General features: G+C 34.1%; 2 protein-coding genes across 4 annotated transcripts in view; one reads left to right on the top strand and one right to left on the bottom strand.

The window, feature by feature from the left end:
* LOC137638602 (sphingomyelin synthase-related protein 1-like) overlaps positions 1-629 on the bottom strand; it is a 230391-nt gene extending 229762 nt beyond the window's left edge. The window contains exon 1 of one of the 2 annotated variants that reach the window (XM_068370825.1): positions 393-629. The gene's annotated coding sequence lies outside the window, so the exon portion shown is untranslated. The remainder of the gene's footprint in view (positions 1-392) is intronic. The other variant, XM_068370837.1, reaches the window with a different exon arrangement.
* LOC137638604 (D-aspartate oxidase-like) overlaps positions 1-19585 on the top strand; it is a 91900-nt gene that overhangs the window by 44159 nt on the left and 28156 nt on the right. For both annotated transcript variants that reach the window (XM_068370839.1, XM_068370838.1), the window contains exons 6-7: positions 10888-10961; positions 15107-15224. In XM_068370839.1, the coding sequence (XP_068226940.1) occupies positions 10888-10961; positions 15107-15224 (192 nt within the window). The remainder of the gene's footprint in view (positions 1-10887; positions 10962-15106; positions 15225-19585) is intronic.

Here is a 19585-nt window from a genome sequence, read left to right as displayed (position 1 = left end):
ACTTACAGTGCCGGGCTGGGATTGATCTGCCGCCATGCGAATGCTAGGCGATTACGTTACCACATTCGATAAATGTAGGAAATTTCATGAGCTATAAATTACATATAAAAATTAGGCTAATGCGCCAACTAGCCTCTACCTGTGGGTATTTTCAAAAGTCACTCATCCCATTAAGTCTTGACATTGGGTTTTTTCAGTGTGATTTAAAACCCTCATTTTACATATAAATGTGTGTGTGTATATATATATATATATATATATATATATATATATATATATATATATATATATATATATATATATATATATATATATATATATATATATGAATAAGATAAAGTAAATATAAAAAAGAGTAAAGGTGAATAGAAGTTACAATGTTTGAAACTCACCATTATATTCCACCCGTCCAATTGACTTGTCAACACCACCTATCCTTGGGATATATGTTCAAACACTAACGCAACAAAATGCAGGCTACTCTTGCGCACTTGAAGATATTACTTCCTTATCTTAGAGTTCACTTGTAAGATGTACACCTCATGCAGTCCTTAAATGTGACTAGGAAATAACAAGATGTTATTTGGTATCATCACTTATACAGTGACACCTCACTCAGCAGTGTCCGAATTTGGACTGTTCAAAAGTCACGCTTACGATGAGTCAGTATTTTTCCAAACTGCATATCACTTACTTGTTTACTGGTTTTGGGTTTAAATCCAACCCTCCACTGAAGTCGAGTGAACCACCTCTCGGGCGGGTCCATATCAATCATCTAACGAAACATTTTCATTATAACTTATACAATTCTTTGATTATAGCATCTTCCAAATTATATGATCTTGTGAAAAGCAATGTCTTTAGTTTCTTCTTAAATTCAATTGCTCCCTTTAGTTCCTTCACTTCAGTTGGCAGTTTATTATAATGTCTAGGCGCACAGTAGCTAAAAGTCCTTTCACCAAATTTACTATTTGTTCTTGGTTCAGATAGCCTATGTTTGTCACTCATGTGTCTTATGTTAACATTTGTTTCTAGTTCTAGTTTGTTCAGGCATTCTTTTAGATATTTTGGTTAAGTATATTAAACGTTAGTAAGAGTAGCTTGTATTCAATTTTCGCCTTTACCGGCAGCCAGTGTAATTTAATTAGTGCAGGGGTAACTTTCCCTATTTTGTAGTCCTTTTATTAATCTAGCGGCTCTGTTTCGTACTCTATGAATTTTCTTCAGCTGATAATTTGGTAAGCCATAGAACAGTGAGTTGCAGTAATCAATTCTTGAAAATATCACTGACGTTTGTGATGTCGCTCGGATATAAGTTTTACTATATTACGATTTTCTTTGCTCATTACATAGAATTTTTGATAGCAAGAAAAAATAATTGTTATTTATTAATCTTACGTGTGGCGAAATTTGTTCGCTCACTACAAGGCCTAAATTATAACCTCAAATACTCTTATTAATAAGGAATTAGGAGATTAAATCCGAACCAGAAACATTTTGTCGAAGAATCTCTATTTATACTTGTTTTTTTTTTTTTTTTTTTTTTTTTGCTATAATGATTCGAGCTTTTCTATGGTATAGCGTTAAATAATCATTCAAGATTTCTTGGGAGGGATGATTTTAAAGTTGACCTGAATTTTTACACGAAATTCTGTAAGCTCAATAGGGAAAATTTAACTGCGTATTAATAGTAAATTGATTGCACAATTATGTTTACGTCTTTACCATGGAAACTGACACTACGACAACCGAGCGCTCAGGTTAACATGTTTAAAGATTAATTGCTAATAAACTAAGCTATCAGACCATTAAAAATTTTGCAGGTCCTAAAACCCAGCCGAAGATTTTTCTTCTTAAAATATGAACATATTTTGATTGGTTTGGCAGCATAAATTCATAAAATAATGAACATGACATACCTGGGTCAACGCGTTTAGATTGAATGCCAAATGAAAGAACTGATAGCCAACATAATGTTAGGGTAAAGGTACGTTTTGCATGCAGCGATTGTTGCGGTCATCGCTGAGCATTAATTACATTTATTCTTATGGGGCTGATTTGCAACGAGCGATTATCGCTACAGTCACGAACGATCATCGCAGGCTCCAAATAATCGCTCGTTGCAAAGCAGTCCCATAGGCATAAATGTAATCAGTGCTCAGCGATGATTGCAACAATAGCTGCATGCAAAACGTACTATCGCCAGAAACCCGTTCTACCTTACATTTGGAGAAAAAAAGGGGAGGATGTGTAAACAAAACGATGATTTGTGCAAGTGATAATGTAGTGCAAACGACGGAGGAAGCAACAATTCTTTTGCTGGTGTTAACATCTAAAATTAGTCAGAAACGTGAGAGAGAGAGAGAGAGAGAGAGAGAGAGAGAGAGAGAGAGAGAGAGAGAGAGAGAGAGAGAGAGAGAGAGAGAGAGAGAGAATAGTGACTTTTACAAAAAGGAGACAAATTTTACTTTAAGAAGAGTGGAGACTTTTACTAGAAACTCCTTTTGATTAATGAATCAAAGAATCTTAGTAAGGGAGGGAACGGCAGTATACTTTCTTAAAACAATATGGCAGAAGTGCAAATACTCGGGTGTTTGATTGTCGTTGTTAGACAAAGGGAACGTTCTGATGGTGTTATTTAAAAAATAAATAAAGGATTAAAAGAGGAAAAAGTGGAAAAATGTCCCAGTGCGAAGTGATAGTGTACAGGTTGGCCTAGATTTTACATTAAATAATTGTATACACGGGGTCGACATATCTTTTAACTACCTCAATAATGATAGTTTATTACAAAATTATTGAGTTCAATCCAATTATTCTCATTTTTTAAGTTTTATTTCTCGAATCCTATGGAGATGAAAGTTGAATTTAATCAGTTTGTTTTTAAATTATACAATTTTGAAATTGTACGTTTGATTTCGATGCCACATTAGATTATATTTATATAGAATAAATACAGACATTATTTGATGAAAAGTTTTCAGAAACGGTTACGAAGGAATACTGGTCAGATTTCTTACACATTGGCTCAATATGTCGTGATTTTGACATTTCGTAGGAAATACCTCTATTGCTTTCCATAAATAATTTATGAGTAATGTTGGCCCTATAGTATAAAAATAAGCACTTTGATTATAAGAAAACACAATCTCCTGAAACTTGGAGTAAAGTTATTTAAACATCTAAAGAAATGTTGTATTTATTAAACTTGAAAATAAGGGGAAATAATAATCATTACAATTTTTATATTAGATCTTATGGCATTAAACATGAAATATGTGGCACTAGATGCGACCCACAAGATCAAACATCATGTTATACACTCTAAAAAATTAAGGGTATAAAAGGGGTAGAAAAGGGGTATTTCTAGTGGTTAAAATAGCATACCCTATCGGGGTATATAAGAACTATAATATACCCTTTACAATATACCCATATCAAGGGTATAACATATACTTGAGATACCCTTACTTAGGGGTGTATCGTAGGTAAAGAATACCCTTTTACAGGGTATTCTATACGACATAAATACCCTTGTATATTAATTATAATTTTATAATTAACATCTATTCCACCATTATATAGGTGTAGTTATAGCTTATAAGTATATAAAGTAATAAGGTCAATGATTTTAAAAGTTTGGTTTATCAATTTATTATTTCCATTACACTTGAAAATCAAAAGTATATATATAATATATAAAGAGTGATGGCAGAAGCTGCAAAGCAAACCGTACGCAGAAATCTGTGAAAAAAAAATTTGTTAGTGTGTGTGTGCCTATATATATATATATATATATAATATATATATATATATATATATATATATATATATATATATATATATAGAAAAGAAAGGAAAAAATATCATGCATAAATACCTAACTGTATGCTACCTCAGGTCAAACTGATTAAGAAATCATTGGCGTCAGTGTTTGCTTACAGACTACGCGTAATCGTAAAGTTATTAACGTTTAGCTGAATACGTTGTTTATGGTTTTTTCCTCCCAGACAGCTTGACGCTCACGCTCTCTCTCTCTCTCTCTCTCTCTCTCTCTCTCTCTCTCTCTCTCTCTCTCTCTCTCTCTCTCTCTCTCTCTCTCTCTCATAATTAAGTACTAATGATAATTTCTTACTTATTTTCCCCGGTGTTAGTAATAATGATTTTTTAGACTATCACAGCCTGAATGCAAAACTAATGATGATGTCTGACAATTTTTATTCATAACGTTGAAGTAGGAAATAATGTTAAGTATGGTAGTTTTGACTTTTAAAATACTGCAGAAATAATGGGGATGAGTAACCTAAAATTTATTCAAGGCAGCATTTCAGATAATAAGAAACATACATACCACATTTTATCATACGTAAAATTATGGTAAAAAGTGTTATAGGTCACATAAATACCAGAGTCAATGCAAAAACCATAATAATAAAAACAATATAATAATAATATAAGGAGTATAATAATAATAATAATAGTAATAATAGTAAAAAGAGTAAAGGAATAATAATAATCATAGCAATATTATTATCATTTTATATTGATATCAAAATTATAATAATAATAATAACAATAATGATAATAATAATAATAATAATAATAATAATAATAACAGTAAAATTAAATGAGATCATGGAAAGCAGTCAGCGAGAGACAGAGGGGAGAAAGAATTCGCCTGGCGAGAGAGGGAGGACTTGTCTCAGTTGTCGTACCTAGTGACGTCACATTAATAACGGCTATCCGAGAGAAAGCTGTACATGAGTTGACAAAGAGCAATTTCATATATATATATATATATATATATATATATATATATATATATATATATATATATATATATATATATACATATATAATATATATATATATATATATATATACATATATATATATATATATATATATATATATATATATATATATATATAAGATTAATTGAATTATTATAACTAAAGAAGTTACTAAAGTCTACTAAGTAGTATGTCAAAAGGCTTCGTCTCTGTTTTAACCATCTTTCAGTGCAAATCACCACGTAGGTATATGCTATTTAGAATCATTGTCAAAACGAAATAAAATAATGTAAGTGTCATTCTCGAATAGTTGTGGTTCTTTCACCATAGTTATGACATGCAACAGAGACGTACATAGCCGCGTATTTGTATGGTAAACCGCCGCCTTTTTAAAAGCATCTACCGGCGTTTTTCTTTCAAGTCAGAGTTGGCGGTGTATATACATGTTGGGGACCACTGTCTATGCTTGCATAGATGGACAGTTAGTGTTCTTACCTTGGTTAGCAGTTAACAGGTGAAATGCAGTGTAGATATTATAATCTCGATGACGCTAATTGGAGCAATTCATCTTCACGGCAGAGCAGACGAGAGTCCAGACGCCACTGAAATTTCCCGCCAAATTCCCGGGGTCTCGAAGAATCTCGAGACGGCAACAATACAAATTGCCAAGTACCGCATTTTGTAGGAACTTGCTTCAAAACTATCCATAACTCAAAACCAATATGTTGTTCGTAACTTTTTTGGTGCATTACACTATCAGTGTATCAATATGGTGATTTAATACAGAGTAAAAGTTCATTTCATGACATGATCACACAAACTTACCAAGCCCATTTTAAGACAAAGTACAATAGAGGGTATATTATTCACAAAAAATACCCTGCCTCCTGGTTTTGAGGGGTATATTTGAGCCTTAGGGTGTTTTACATGTATTTAAACCCCAGCTCAATCGTTATACCCTTTCTGTACCTTGAACTTTTTACAGTGTAGAGACTAAAAATTTGCGCAGAATTTTTTGTCCGAATAGTATAAATTTTCTTGAAAAATTTATGTATGCATCACTTTATATCCTTCAATTTGTTATTAATTTCACTCTCTGTAATCATTTTCTCCCTTCTCTATCGATGATTTTTGTCCATGCAAACAAGCACAGGATGTATCCAATTTATTTTTGTTGTTAATTTTCTTAAAGTAGGTTCTTTTAATTGTTAATTACTATATTTTAGTTTGTTTTTTCTCATCAGTCAAATAGTCAAAAGGACAGTGTGTCAAAACATTTCAACCTTAAGTCAAGTTAACTGGTTACCATAACAAAAGGCAGCGAGTTAGCAATTTCATGCATTGAGATTCTTAAGTAGATAGTTACTTCAATTGTCTAATTAGTCACTAAGCTTAACTGGGCTTTGCTCGTAATTTGACAGTATTTCCTTGCACCTCTGTTTTGGCAAGCGGTAAATACTTAGCTACATGCATCTGGCTCTTGTGTGATATTTTGTTGTTACTTCAATTACCTAATTAATCACCTAGCTCAAATGGTCCTTGCTCCGCCACGGGTTGTCTCACTCCAAATTTAACATATCATTTTGCATTTCTGGTTTGGCGCTCCTTCAATTATCTAATTATTTGTTTATCTTTATTATTATTATTATTATTATTATTATTATTATTATTATTATTATTATTATTAAAAGGAGAAGATTAACCAGGCCAATGAGTCAGAGCTGGCCCAATTAGATTCGGGAAGAAAAAAAAAATATTGTTGATATTAATGCGAAATAAATGGATGGAATAAAATATATATTGAAATATAATGGATGAAAAATAAATGATTTATGAGGTAAACATCTGTGATAGAAATTTAAATCTTATCTATGAAACATATGTTTCTTTGAAAATTTAAAATCCTAAAAAGCGACATTTTCTGAGTCCGATAAAAGGTCAATTAAAAGTTTTCTCATCAAAACATAAAACTCTCTTTTAAAAACTTTACAGTATTTATAGTCAAAATAAAGTCACACTTATTGCACCTGTGAACTGCTCTGAGATGAGAACATAAAATACTTAAGTGTCTGTTTTGTGTGACCTATACGCAATCTTGTCAAAATTGCTGAAGATTCCCGTAGAAAAACAATTGGCTTTACAATATCTGTTCAACACTTTATTTGTTTGACGAAATGTCAACTGTTTGAAACTTTGTCTATTCGAAAGTTTGTCTTTCGTTACTTTGACTTTTGTAGGTTTGTTCTGACAAAAATTAATCCCATTCCAGGAATTTCTTAAATATTCTACTGGCCTTTGCCCTGTTCCTTTTATATCTATAATTTCTCTGACTTCCAGTTCACTAGCCTTCTCATAATTCCATATTATTTCAATATGTTTTCCAGCTACATGAAACATCCCTCGTCTACTTCATTTGTAGGAAAATATTCCCATGGCCTATTAATCTTAACATAGTATGGTGACGCTTTTTAAAAATCTTGAATTAAAATTTTATTTGCCCATGAATGGGCGACAGGTAAAGTAGTGGAATGGAAGGAGATATCATCTAGGTTAATGTGGGTAAGGGTTAAGTTGGGTAGGGAATGTTGGGCGTTTGTCAGTGCGTATGGGCCAGGTAGTGAGAAAAGTGAAGAAGAGCGGAATGAGTTTTGGAATGAATTAACTAGGTGTGTAGAAGGAATTATGTAGTTGTCATGAGTGACTTAAATGCTAGAGTGGGCGCTGGAGAGGTAGGTGTCATTGGGAAGTATGGCGTACCAGGTGAAAATGAGAGTGGTGAGAGACTGGTAGATATGTGTGTTGAACAAGAGATGGTAATAAGTGCTAGCTTTTTTAAAAAGAAAGATAAAAATAAGTATACATGGGTAAGAGTGGCAAATGGAAGAGTAGTAGAAAGGGCATTAATGGATTATGTGTTGATAACTAAAAGAATGTTTGGAAGATTGAAAGACGTGCACGTGTTTAGGGGTATGGCTAACTGTATGTCTGATCATTTTTTGGTGGAAGGAAAATTAGTTGTAGCAAAAGAGGGGGGGAATAGAGTAGGTGGATGTAAAAGGGAGCTAGTGAGGGTTAAAGAGCTAATAAAACTGGGGGTAAAAAGTAAATATCAGGAAAGGTTGAAAATGGCATATGACGAGGTGAGAGTAAGAGAAACTGGTAATTTAGAGGAGTGGAAGTTAGCAAAAGAAAATTTTGTTGGGATTGCAAGTGATGTATGTGGCAAGAAGGTTGTTGGAGGCAGCATGAGGAAGGGCAGTGATTGGTGGAATGAAGGAGTGAAGGTAAAAGTGGAAGAGAAAAAGAGGGCTTTTGAAGAATAGCTGCAGAGTAATAGTATAGAGAAGTATGAAAAATATAGAGAGAAAAATGTGGAAGTAAAGCGCAAGGTACATGAGGCAAAGAGGGCAGCTGACCTGAGGTGGGGTCAGGGACTGGGTCAGTCATATGAAGAGAATAAGAAGAAGTTTTGGAAAGAAGTGAAGAGAGTAAGGAAGGCTGGCGCAAGAATTGAAGAGACAGTAAGAGATGGAAATGGAAGGTTGTTAAAAGGAGAGGAGGCAAGGAAAAGGTGGGCGGAATATTTTGAAAGTTTGCTGAATGTTGAGGATAATAGGGAGGCAGATATAATTGCTGTTCCAGGTGTTGAGGTGCCAGTGATGGGAGATGAGAATGAGAGAGAGATTACAATAGAGGAAGTGAGGAGAGCACTAGATGAAACGAGAGTAGGAAAAGCATCTGGTATGGATGGTGTGAAAGCTGAGATGTTGAAGGAAGGGGGTGTGACTGTACTTGAATGGTTGGTGAGATTGTTTAATATGTGTTTTGTGTTGTCAATGGTACCAGTAGATTGGGTTTGTGCGTGTATTGTACCACTATATAAGGGTAAGGGAGATGTGCATGAGTGTTGTAATTCAAGAGGTATTAGTTTGTTGAGTGTAGTTGGAAAAGTGTATGGTAGAGTAATGATTAATATGATTAAGGATAAAACAGAGAATGCAATCTTGGAAGTACAGGGTGGTTTTAGAAGAGGTAGGGGTTGTATGAATCAGATTTTTACAGTTAGGCAGATATGCGAGAAATATTTAGCAAAAGGTAAGGAGGTGTATGTTGCGTTTATGGATCTGGAGAAAGCATATGATAGAGTTGATAGGGAAGCAATGTGGAATGTGATGAGGTTATATGGAGTTGGTGGAAGGTTGTTGCAAGCAGTGAAAAGTTTCTACAAAGGTAGTAAAGCATGTGTTAGAATAGGAAATGAAGTGAGCGATTGGTTTCCGGTGAGAATGGGGCTGAGACAGGGATGTGTGATGTCACCGTGGTTGTTTAACTTGTATGTTGATGGAGTGGTGAGAGAGGTGAATGCACGAGTGCTTGGACGAGGATTAAAACTGGTAGGCGAGAATGATCATGAATGGGAGGTAAATCAGTTGTTGTTTGCGGATGATACTGTACTGGTAGCAGACACAGAAGAGAAGCTTGACCGACTAGTGACAGAATTTGGAAGGGTGTGTGAGAGAAGGAAGTTGAGAGTTAATGTGGGTAAGAGTAAGGTTATGAGATGTACGAGAAGGGAAGGTGGTGCAAGGTTGAATGTCATGTTGAATGGAGAGTTACTTGAGGAGGTGGATCAGTTTAAGTACTTGGGGTCTGTTGTTGCAGCAAATGGTGGAGTGGAAGCAGATGTACGTCAGAGAGTGAATGAAGGTTGCAAAGTGTTGGGGGCAGTTAGGGAGTAGTAAAAAATAGAGGGTTGGGCATGAATGTAAAGAGAGTTCTATATGAGGAAGTGATTGTACCAACTGTGATGTATGGATCAGAGTTGTGGGGAATGAAAGTGACAGAGAAACAGAAATTGAATGTGTTTGAGATGAAGTGTCTAAGAAGTATGGCTGGTGTATCTCGAGTAGATAGGGTTAGGAACGAAGTAGTGAGGGTGAGAACGGGTGTAAGAAATGAGTTAGCGGCTAGAGTGGATATGAATGTGTTGAGGTGGTTTGGCCATGTTGAGAGAATGGAAAATGGCTGTCTGCTAAAGAAGGTGATGAATGCAAGAGTTGATGGGAGAAGTACAAGAGGAAGGCCAAGGTTTGGGTGGATGGATGGTGTGAAGAAAGCTCTGGGTGATAGGAGGATAGATGTGAGAGAGGCAAGAGAGCGTGCTAGAAATAGGAATGAATGGCGAGCGATTGGGACGCAGTTCCGGTAGGCCCTGCTGCTTCCTCCGGTGCCTTAGATGACCGCGGAGGTAGCAGCAGTAGGGGATTCAGCATTATGAAGCTTCATCTGTGGTGGATAATGTGGGAGGTTGGGCTGTGGCACCCTAGCAGTACCAGCTGAACTCGGCTGAGTCCCTGGTTAGGCTGGAGGAACGTAGAGAGTAGAGGTCCCCTTTTTGTTTTGTTTCTTTGTTTGATGTCGGATACCCCCCAAAATTGGGGGAAGTGCCTTTGGTATATGTATGTATTTCTACTGCATAGAGTAATGTAGCCTTAATGTAACTCTTAAGTTTTTTGTTTTGTAATGATACATTAGTGTATTTTAATTACCTATTTTTCTGTTTTATAATGAGATACAATAGTGTATTTTAATTACCACTAATTTAAGTATCTCCTTCCATTTAATCCATGGTGCAACTACTTTTCATTAGTCTTTCCGTCCTTGCTTACTCGTTCAAGGTGTTCCTAAAGTTAAAGAAATGTTCTACTCCCACTCTTCCCAATTTGCCCTTACAATACGTCTTTGGACATTGAAATATTCTTGTAAAATCATATCACACAGCACTGAATTCGCCTCCTAACCATTTTCCAGACTGTAGTGTAGACAATATTTTCCTTTCGATGCACATTAAACTTGTTTGCATACTGTATTCAATTATTTAGAATACTCAATCCTCTCTCCTCCGTTTTGCTCTTCTACATATTAATCAGTTCTACAAACTCTTCCTCAACTTCTTCAAACAATAAATCTTATTTGTATAGTATCTCCCATGGACATCTTTAGCACCTTTTTTTCATTATTAAGATGAGCAGAAAATGCTTACACGGGAACTTTGAACACTAATTGTAGCCTAATTCGATTTCTCTGTTAACAGGTACGAGCCCCTTGGATGAAGGAATTTTTTGCCGATGATTCAGAAGACTCTAGCTTCTGTTATGTTTTGCCAAAGTAAGTTTACCAGTACATTTTATATGTTACAGTTTCATTCAGTGTATGTATTTATTTGTTTTATCTTCACATCTCTTTATTTGCAGTACAATACTTATAGGCGTAGATACTTGACAGAAAGTCTTCTACATAAGAACAAGATGTGTTCCATTGTTTTTAGTTAGCTGCTCTTGCTAGTGTTCTAGCATACATATGTATACAAAGTAGTAAGGTATTTTTCAAAAGGAAGTGAGATTGTATCTTGTTTTGCCAGTTTTCAAAAGTCTTAGATTAATTGCACACAGGTTCTTATCTATGAAGGTTCTAAAGTTAAAAGTTCTTATTTAGAGGACATATATTTCCTTTCGTTTTCCTGTCTGTTTAATAAAGGGTTGATGCTGTTCTGTGTAGGTTAGGTTGGAAGTTAATGGACATGAAGTCTTGTTACAATTTATTCTATAATAAAAAGTAACCCTAAATTAAAAAAAACCTTGGTATTAAGACCAAATTAGTTTTATCAAAAGAGTAATGTTGTACTGTGTATACTATAGTGTATGAAAAACTTATTTGCTTTCTTTAAAAACTACCAAAGTTTATCTACACACATTTAAAGGCTTTGCTTAATACCAGCACCAAGAACGTAAAAAATGCAATACAGTACAGTTCAAGAACGTAAAAAATGCAATACAGTTCGGTTCAAGAACGTAAAAAAAATGCTATACAATACAGTTTTCAGCAATCCATGACAAAATTTGCATGCTGTAGATTTGAAAGTCAGTGCACCATGATTAGGCATATTTATGGCAAACTAAATCCTGTTGCTAACTTATTATAGATGCTAAAACTTAAAAAAAAAAAAAAAGCTGAGGGATAGATATAAGAACCATTTTTTCCTTTTATAGAGCAAATAACATAAAAAAAGTAATACTAAGTGACAAAACTTAAATTTTCCTCATATTTAAATCTTATAATCAAAATTTTGTTCTCATATTTTGTTCAAGCGTTGGTCTCCATACACACAGTGATATAGATTATTGTTATTATTATTACTAGCTAAGCTACAACCCTAGTTGGAATAGCAAGATGCTATAAGCCCAAGGGCTCCAACAGTAAAGATAGCCCAGTGAGGAAAGAAAATAAACTACTTGAGAAGTGATAAAAAATATAAATATTTTAAGAACAAAAAGAACATCAAAACAGATCTTTCATAAATAAATTATGAAAAGACTTATGTCAGCCTATTCAACATAAAAACATTTGCTAAAAGTTTCAACTTTTGAAGTTCCATTAATTCAACTACAGTACCTGATTAGGAAGATCATTCTACAACTTAGTTTCAGCTGGAATACCACTTTTAGAATACTGTGTAATATTGAACCTTATGATGGAGAAAGGCTGACAATTAGAATTAATTGCATACCTGGTATTACAAACGGGATGATACTGTTGAGGGAGATCTGAATGCATAGGGTGGTCAGATTAATGAAAAATCTTATGCCACATGTATAATGAACTCATTGAACGACGGTTCCAGAGATTAATATCTAGATCGGAAATAATAAATTTAATTGACTGTAAGTTCCTGTTCAACAAATTAGGATGGGATTCCGCAGTACAAGACCAGAGAGGAGAACAATAGTCAAAACAAGGTAGAATGAAAGAATTAACACGTCTTCAGGATAGATTGATTACCAAAAATTTTAAGACTTTCTAAATAAGCTAATTTCTTGTACAACTGAAAAACAGACAGACAGAATGTGTTTCTCAAAAGTAAATTTGCTATCAAGAATCTCACCCAAAATGTTAAAATAGTCATACAGTTAAAAAAACATCAATACAGACGAGCCACTGTCCTCGACTTGCTTACAATACTTTGAGTTTTCTTAGGGTTTAACTTCATGCTCCATAATTTGTACTACACACTAATTTTAGCTAGATCCCTATTAAGGAATTCAACAACCCAACATCTACTACAATCAGGAGATGGAATTGATGCAAAAAGAGTAGCATCATCTGAATATGCAACAATTTTGTTTTCTAGAGCAAACCTAACGTCATGTGTATATAACATGTAAAGTAATGGGACAGGAACACTACCCTGAGGAACACCAGATATCACATTCCTATACTAAATATGGTGTCCATCAACCACAACAACTTGTTATCTATTACTTAAAAATGCAGTAATGATGGGAAGTAAAGACCCACCAACTCCCAACAGCTTGAGTATGAAAACAAAGATCTCATGATTAACACTGTCAAAGGCAGCACTAAAATCAAGGCAAATCATATTAACTTCCTGACCACACACAATCATTGGATATTGTAAGAATTAAGGGCACCCCATGCTCCAAAGCCTTTATGAAAGGCAAATTGCAAACTAGGAAACATATGATTATATTCAGGAAACCTATTTAGATGTTTTGCCAAATGACGTTCAAACACTTTAGAAAATACTAGAGTTATGGAAACTGGGCGCTGGACTTGAGCTACCATAAGCTCAAAAAAAAAAAAAAAAAAAAAAATATCTACACCTTCATAAGCATGATGGGCCAGCGAGAGTTTCAATTTCACGAGGCCGAAAATCTAAACTAGTTAGTTTAGACTCAGGAAAACCAATGATAAATATCAAGTTTCTCATTACTCTGCTTACTGTCAAACACATGACTGAGCCATCTGGATTTAAGTAAAGGAACTGTTGCATCTATACCAAAGTGTGCAGATTTAAGGGTAGTCCACCACTTATGTTCCTGGGTTGTACGGTCAGAAAGGGTTTCTTTTATTGTTAAATTTATTCCTTTTCAGTAGAAGCATAAACTCTGTGCCAAAGCTCATGGCCGAGTTTAGTTATTCCAAGTCATATATGGTGTTACCTTTCCAAAATTGATAAGCCTCCTGCTTTTCCATATATAAGCACATCTACGATTAAAATTAAACCAGTATGTGTCTTTCACTCGGTACTTCAGCATACAAGAAGGGATATGTCTATTCTCATAGTAGTGCATATTAAATATATATATATATATATATATATATATATATATATATATATATATATATATATATATATATATATATATATACATATATATATATATATATATATATATATATATATATATATATATATATATATATATATATATATATATACATATAACACTAAACAATACAATAACAAAGTGGTTGAATTTTGGATATTTTGATTATTTTTGTTTAAATGCAATGGTTTTTCATTGCTCTGTAACCTTTAGTAAATAAGATTTGTTTGGTGCACTAATCCCTTCCATAATTTTTAAGACTTTAATTTGTACTTTATGGCCATTATAGTAATGATCAATTACGTACTAAACTTTTCTCTTTTTTGTTTTTATCTTTCCCAAGGGGATTGTTGATCACTTGCAATGTTTGAAGATGGCAGTATTTTTTTTTTTTGCACCATGACCCTTTACTGCATTGTATTCGACTCTTCCAATTTCATATGTTTCAAATGATATCTTTTCACCCAGCTGTTTTCAAGTTTTCGCCTTCATTGACCAAGTTCTCATCTTTCATGTTTCTTAAAAATAAATTCTTTATGCGAGTCACATGAATCTTGTAACTCAGTGGTCTTAATAAGCTACTGTTTATATACTATATATATATATATATATATATATATATATATATATATATATATATATATATATATATATATATATATATGTTATCATTCTCAATTACTCCATTATTTAGGAAATTAGTTTACTAACACTTGATTTCAATTAAATATTAAATGCTAAACCACTGAAAAATCAAATAAATTCCCAAAGTAGTTTAATATCACTCAAATTTGGAGGAAAATTTAGTGGCCTCTCAACTTTTTAGATACTTTTATGAATCTGGCTTTCTGATGAGTAATAAAATTTTACATGTAACAAAGATTATACTATATAGCATAACCAACACTTGAGCATTCAGGAAATCACACAACTGACAGTTTTGCCATAAAACATTCAGAATACAGTAAACAATGAAGCTAATAAGTCTAAAATTTATGTGTTCATTAATAATCTTCATAAAAAATTATTTTCACATAATTTGGCGGGTAATTTATTTTTCTCACATAGAAAATGCTCGCACTTTTTATATGAAGAACTATGTAAATATAAATTTTATTTTCCCAGCATAGACACAGTAGTTCTTGGAGGTACTCATCAAGACAATGACTGGAGAAGAGAAGTTGATCCTGCTGATCGTGAGACAATCTGGAGAAACTGTATTGAAAACTTTCCTTCTCTCAAGGTAAGTATTATAGATGGATAGAATCGAAAATGACCTTTTGATTAGTTTTAAGTACAGTAAATCGTTGATCTTTGTGATCATTTATGTTTTTGTCTAGTAAAACACTTCTCAATGCATTATCCAGGTAAGTCCATAATAACGAAGATAAAAAAATAACTTATGATAAAGAATTAATTACCCCTACGATTGCAATGAACAGGAATAGAAGAGCCTTGTGTTTGGAAAATAAATCTATATCGGCTACATAATGTATATATTGAAATTACATCTTTATTAGTATTATACATTCAGGTTTATCACACGAAAAATAGGTTCAATGTAGAAGTTGGCTTTAGGTATGAATTATTTTATGCATCTTTTGTAAGTGGTGGAATTACAGTAAGTTTTAATAGTTTATATAGGAAATATTTAGGCCTATTTTAATGTTATTCTTAAAATAGTTTATTTTTCCTTTCCTCACTGGGCTATTTTTCCGTTGGGGCCCCTGGGCTTACTGTATAGCATCCTGTTTTTCCAACTAGGGTTGTAGCTTAGCATTTAATAATAATAATACCAATAATAATTCGGGGGGGGGGGGTAACAAGAGACAGGCACAATATGCAAGAATTCGAGAATACTTGCTGCCCTAGGTTGGGTTAACTCATAACCTACCAACTCACTGCTCTTTATGTATGGTCAACTAACACAATAAGTAACTCACGGTTCCGCCTAATATTGCTTTTACTTGGTTTCTATCACAGTATAAGTTTTGTGTTAATGAATGAATACAGTACAGGCATATGCTACATACATGGTAAGACTAGGGTACACATGAAACTAGTCATCATCACAATTATAGTACTGTACATGTAATATGCACAGTAATAACAAAACACTTTTGTTTCAATCTAACAACACTTGCTGATACTATAGTGTATATTACTTTAATATATGTACAGTACTATACTGTAACTAGAGTACTGTACAACTTAATTAGCTAAGATAACACTTATAAGTGATCGGTGTTTTCCCCTTACATGTAGCCTATATCTACATTACTACAGTACTGTATTTTTATATAGTACTGTACATTACTGTAATTCATCATTTCCTCTCACCCCTATCGATGCAAATGGCCTCGATTAGATTTTGCCAGTCATCTCTATCTTGAGCTTACAAATCAGTATGTACTTCTCCATTCATCATCTACTTCCCACTTCATGGTCCTCAGTCATGTAGGCCTGGGTCTTCCAACTCTTCTAGTGCTTTGTGGAACCAAGTTAAATGTTTGGTGAACTAATCTCTTTTGAGGAGTGCAAATAGCATACCCAAACTATCTCCACATACCCCTCACCATGATTTCATTCACATAAGGCACTCGAGTAATCTCTCTCATCGTTTCATTTCAGATCCTGTCCTGCCATTTAACTCAAAAATATTTTTCTAAGGACTTTGTTCTCAAATCTACTAAATCTGTTGGATATTGTTTCATTGTCATACCACAATTCATGTCCATACTGTAACACTGATCTCACTAAAGTGATTTATAGCCTGATTTTTATATGTAATTTCAGGCCATTTGATTCCCAAATGATACTTAACCTAGCCATTGTCTGATTTGCTTTTTTCAATCTTTAATAAGCCCCAGTTCTAAAGACCCTGTATTAGAGATCATAGTTACTAAATATTTAAATTATTTTACCTTATTAACCCTTTCTCCTTCCAATGATATTTCATCTTCCATTGCATATTCTGTTCTCATCATCTGTCTTTCTTTTACTTATCCTGAGCCCAACCTCCTGTGATATTTCATGCATTATGGTTAGCAAGCATTGCAAATCTTGTGATGTTCTGTTTATAAGGACAGCGGCATCAGCATACTCTAGTTTAGTTAATTTCCTACTACCAATCCAGTCCAATCCTTCTCCATCATCCCCAACTGTTTTATGCATTACAAAATCCATTCCCTTGGAGTACTCCGCGCTTCACTGAAAATTCATTTGATAGGACTCCACTAACATTAACTTAGCACTTGCTATGCTCATGAACAAACTTAATCAAATTTACATATTTAAGAGGAACTCCCCACAAAATTGGCCGATGCACAATATCATAGGCTTTTTCTAGGGCACCAGCCACCCGTTGAGATATTACTGCTAGAGAGTTATGGGATCCTTTGACTGGCCAGACAGTACTACATTGGATCCTTCTCTCTGGTTATGGTTAATTTTCCCTTTGCCCACACACACACACACCAAATAGTCTGGCCTATTCTTTACAGATTCTCCTCTGTCCTCATACACCTGACAACACTGAGATTACCAAACTGTTCTTCTTCACCCAAGGGGTTAACTACTGGACTGTAATTGTTCAGTGGCTACTTTCCTCTTAGTAAGGGGAGAAAAGAGTCTAGCTATGGTAAGCAGCTCTTATTGGAGAAGGACACTCCAAAATCAAACCATTGTTCTCTAGTCTTAGGTAGTGCCATAGCCTCTGTACCATGGTCTTCCACTATCTTGGGGGTAAAGTTCTTTTGCTTGAGGGTGCACTCAGGCACACTATTCTATCTTATTTCTCATTTTCTTTTGTTTAGTTTTTATAGTTTATATAGAAAATAATCTTAATGTTGTTACTGTTTTTAAAATAGTGTAATTTTCCTTGTTTTCTTTCCTCACTGGGCTATTTTCCCTGTTGGGGCCTCTGGGTTTATAGCATCCTACTTTTCCAACTAGGGTTGTAGCTTAGCAACTAATAACAATAATAAATGCCATCAAAAGTGGATTTCTATATTCTACATATTGCTGTACATGTCTTAACATGAAAATTAGGTTTGTACAACTTCTACCTTTTGTTAAAGTTGTAAATCCTTCTTATTTATCGTACAGATTTTCATTAATCTTCCTCTCTAATATCTTCAGAATATGCATGCTGTATATATTCATGACAACTGACATATGTGTGATGCCTTTGCAATCAGTTAGTTCCTTTTTTGGTATTTTCACCAACACTCATAGCTCCAATTCATCAGGTTTTGCCTCTTCACGACACATTCTATTAAATAATATTGTAAGTATTCTGGGAGTCACTTCATTTCCAGCCAATATCATCTCCGCAGTTATTCCATTATATCCCGGGGCTTTCCATCTCCTGAGTTTTTTAATGATAGCTTCGACTTCAAAAACACTGAATTCATTCATGGGCACATTACTGTCTTCCCCAGCTTAAGGTATATCATTCAAATCTATCCCTTCATACCTCCTATTCATGACCTCAATAAAGTGTTCCATCCAACGTTGCCTTTCTTCATCTGTTGCTATAACAGATCCATCTTTCTTTTTTATATGTATATGCTTCTTCTTCTTTGCCCTTGTTGTGATTTCATTAATAATTCTATGAGCGATTCGTACACCATAGCCACTTCCTGAATTCCTGGCATTGTCAGCCTCATCTGCTTTTCTGTTTAAGTATTCTCTCCAGTCATTCCTGGGTTTTCTTTTGACCTCACTATCAATACTGGAATTCTTAGCAATTGCTTTACCATTTAATTTTAATTAATTCCTCGAAAACTTTCAAAAATCAACTTCTTTCTTTCTCCTTTTTATAGTATCCTAAATATCATCTGATATCCATGGCTTTCTCCTTGTTACAGCATGTCCCAAACTTCACTACCAACTGACTGATATATGTTCTTAATATCACACCACTAAGGAAGAATGGTGTAAAGTAGTTAATATAACAATTACACTAATACACAATGAATACACTTTCACAATAAAAATTTAAAGAAAAATTATCAGTACAACACCACTAACTGTTTAAATACGAAGTTCTACACAGGAAGTCTGAAGGAGGATGCAACTCTTGAGGCATTGATTGTTTGGCACATGGGGTAGCATAATGTATTTATCACATTTTATACTAAAATAACTATAAACACATTGAATACGTACAGATTTTTTATGTCACCTTTTTATGTTACAATGTGATTCTGCACAAAAAAGACTGTAATGGGAGATGCACACGTGAGGAGAGATGATGCGAGACTGAGGCTGTGTCAGCATGAGATGGAGTGTCGTGCTGGGGGGAAAAGAAACCGAAACGGAGCATAACGGATGCAAAGTAACACTTTCTGTTGAACTGTCAGGCTACAAGAGTACTTTAAGCCAAATCTCGAATATGTGAATCTTTATTTAGTAGGTTATACAATTCTATGTATGGCGAATGACCGAATCCGTGAAGATAGAACTCACCAATATTGAGGGCTGACTGTAGTGTTTAACATGATACATTGATTTTTAGTGAAACTGGAATTCACTACGGTATAAGAAATTGACAAGTGCTGGCTATTTTTGTCTTTTTACTTGCTGTAACTTCTTTAAGGG

The sequence above is a fragment of the Palaemon carinicauda genome, chromosome 3 (genome assembly GCF_036898095.1).
Source record: "Palaemon carinicauda isolate YSFRI2023 chromosome 3, ASM3689809v2, whole genome shotgun sequence".
Taxonomy (NCBI): domain Eukaryota; kingdom Metazoa; phylum Arthropoda; class Malacostraca; order Decapoda; family Palaemonidae; genus Palaemon; species Palaemon carinicauda.
Note: the sequence above shows the minus strand (reverse complement) of the source record. Positions and strands in the feature narration are given on the sequence as shown.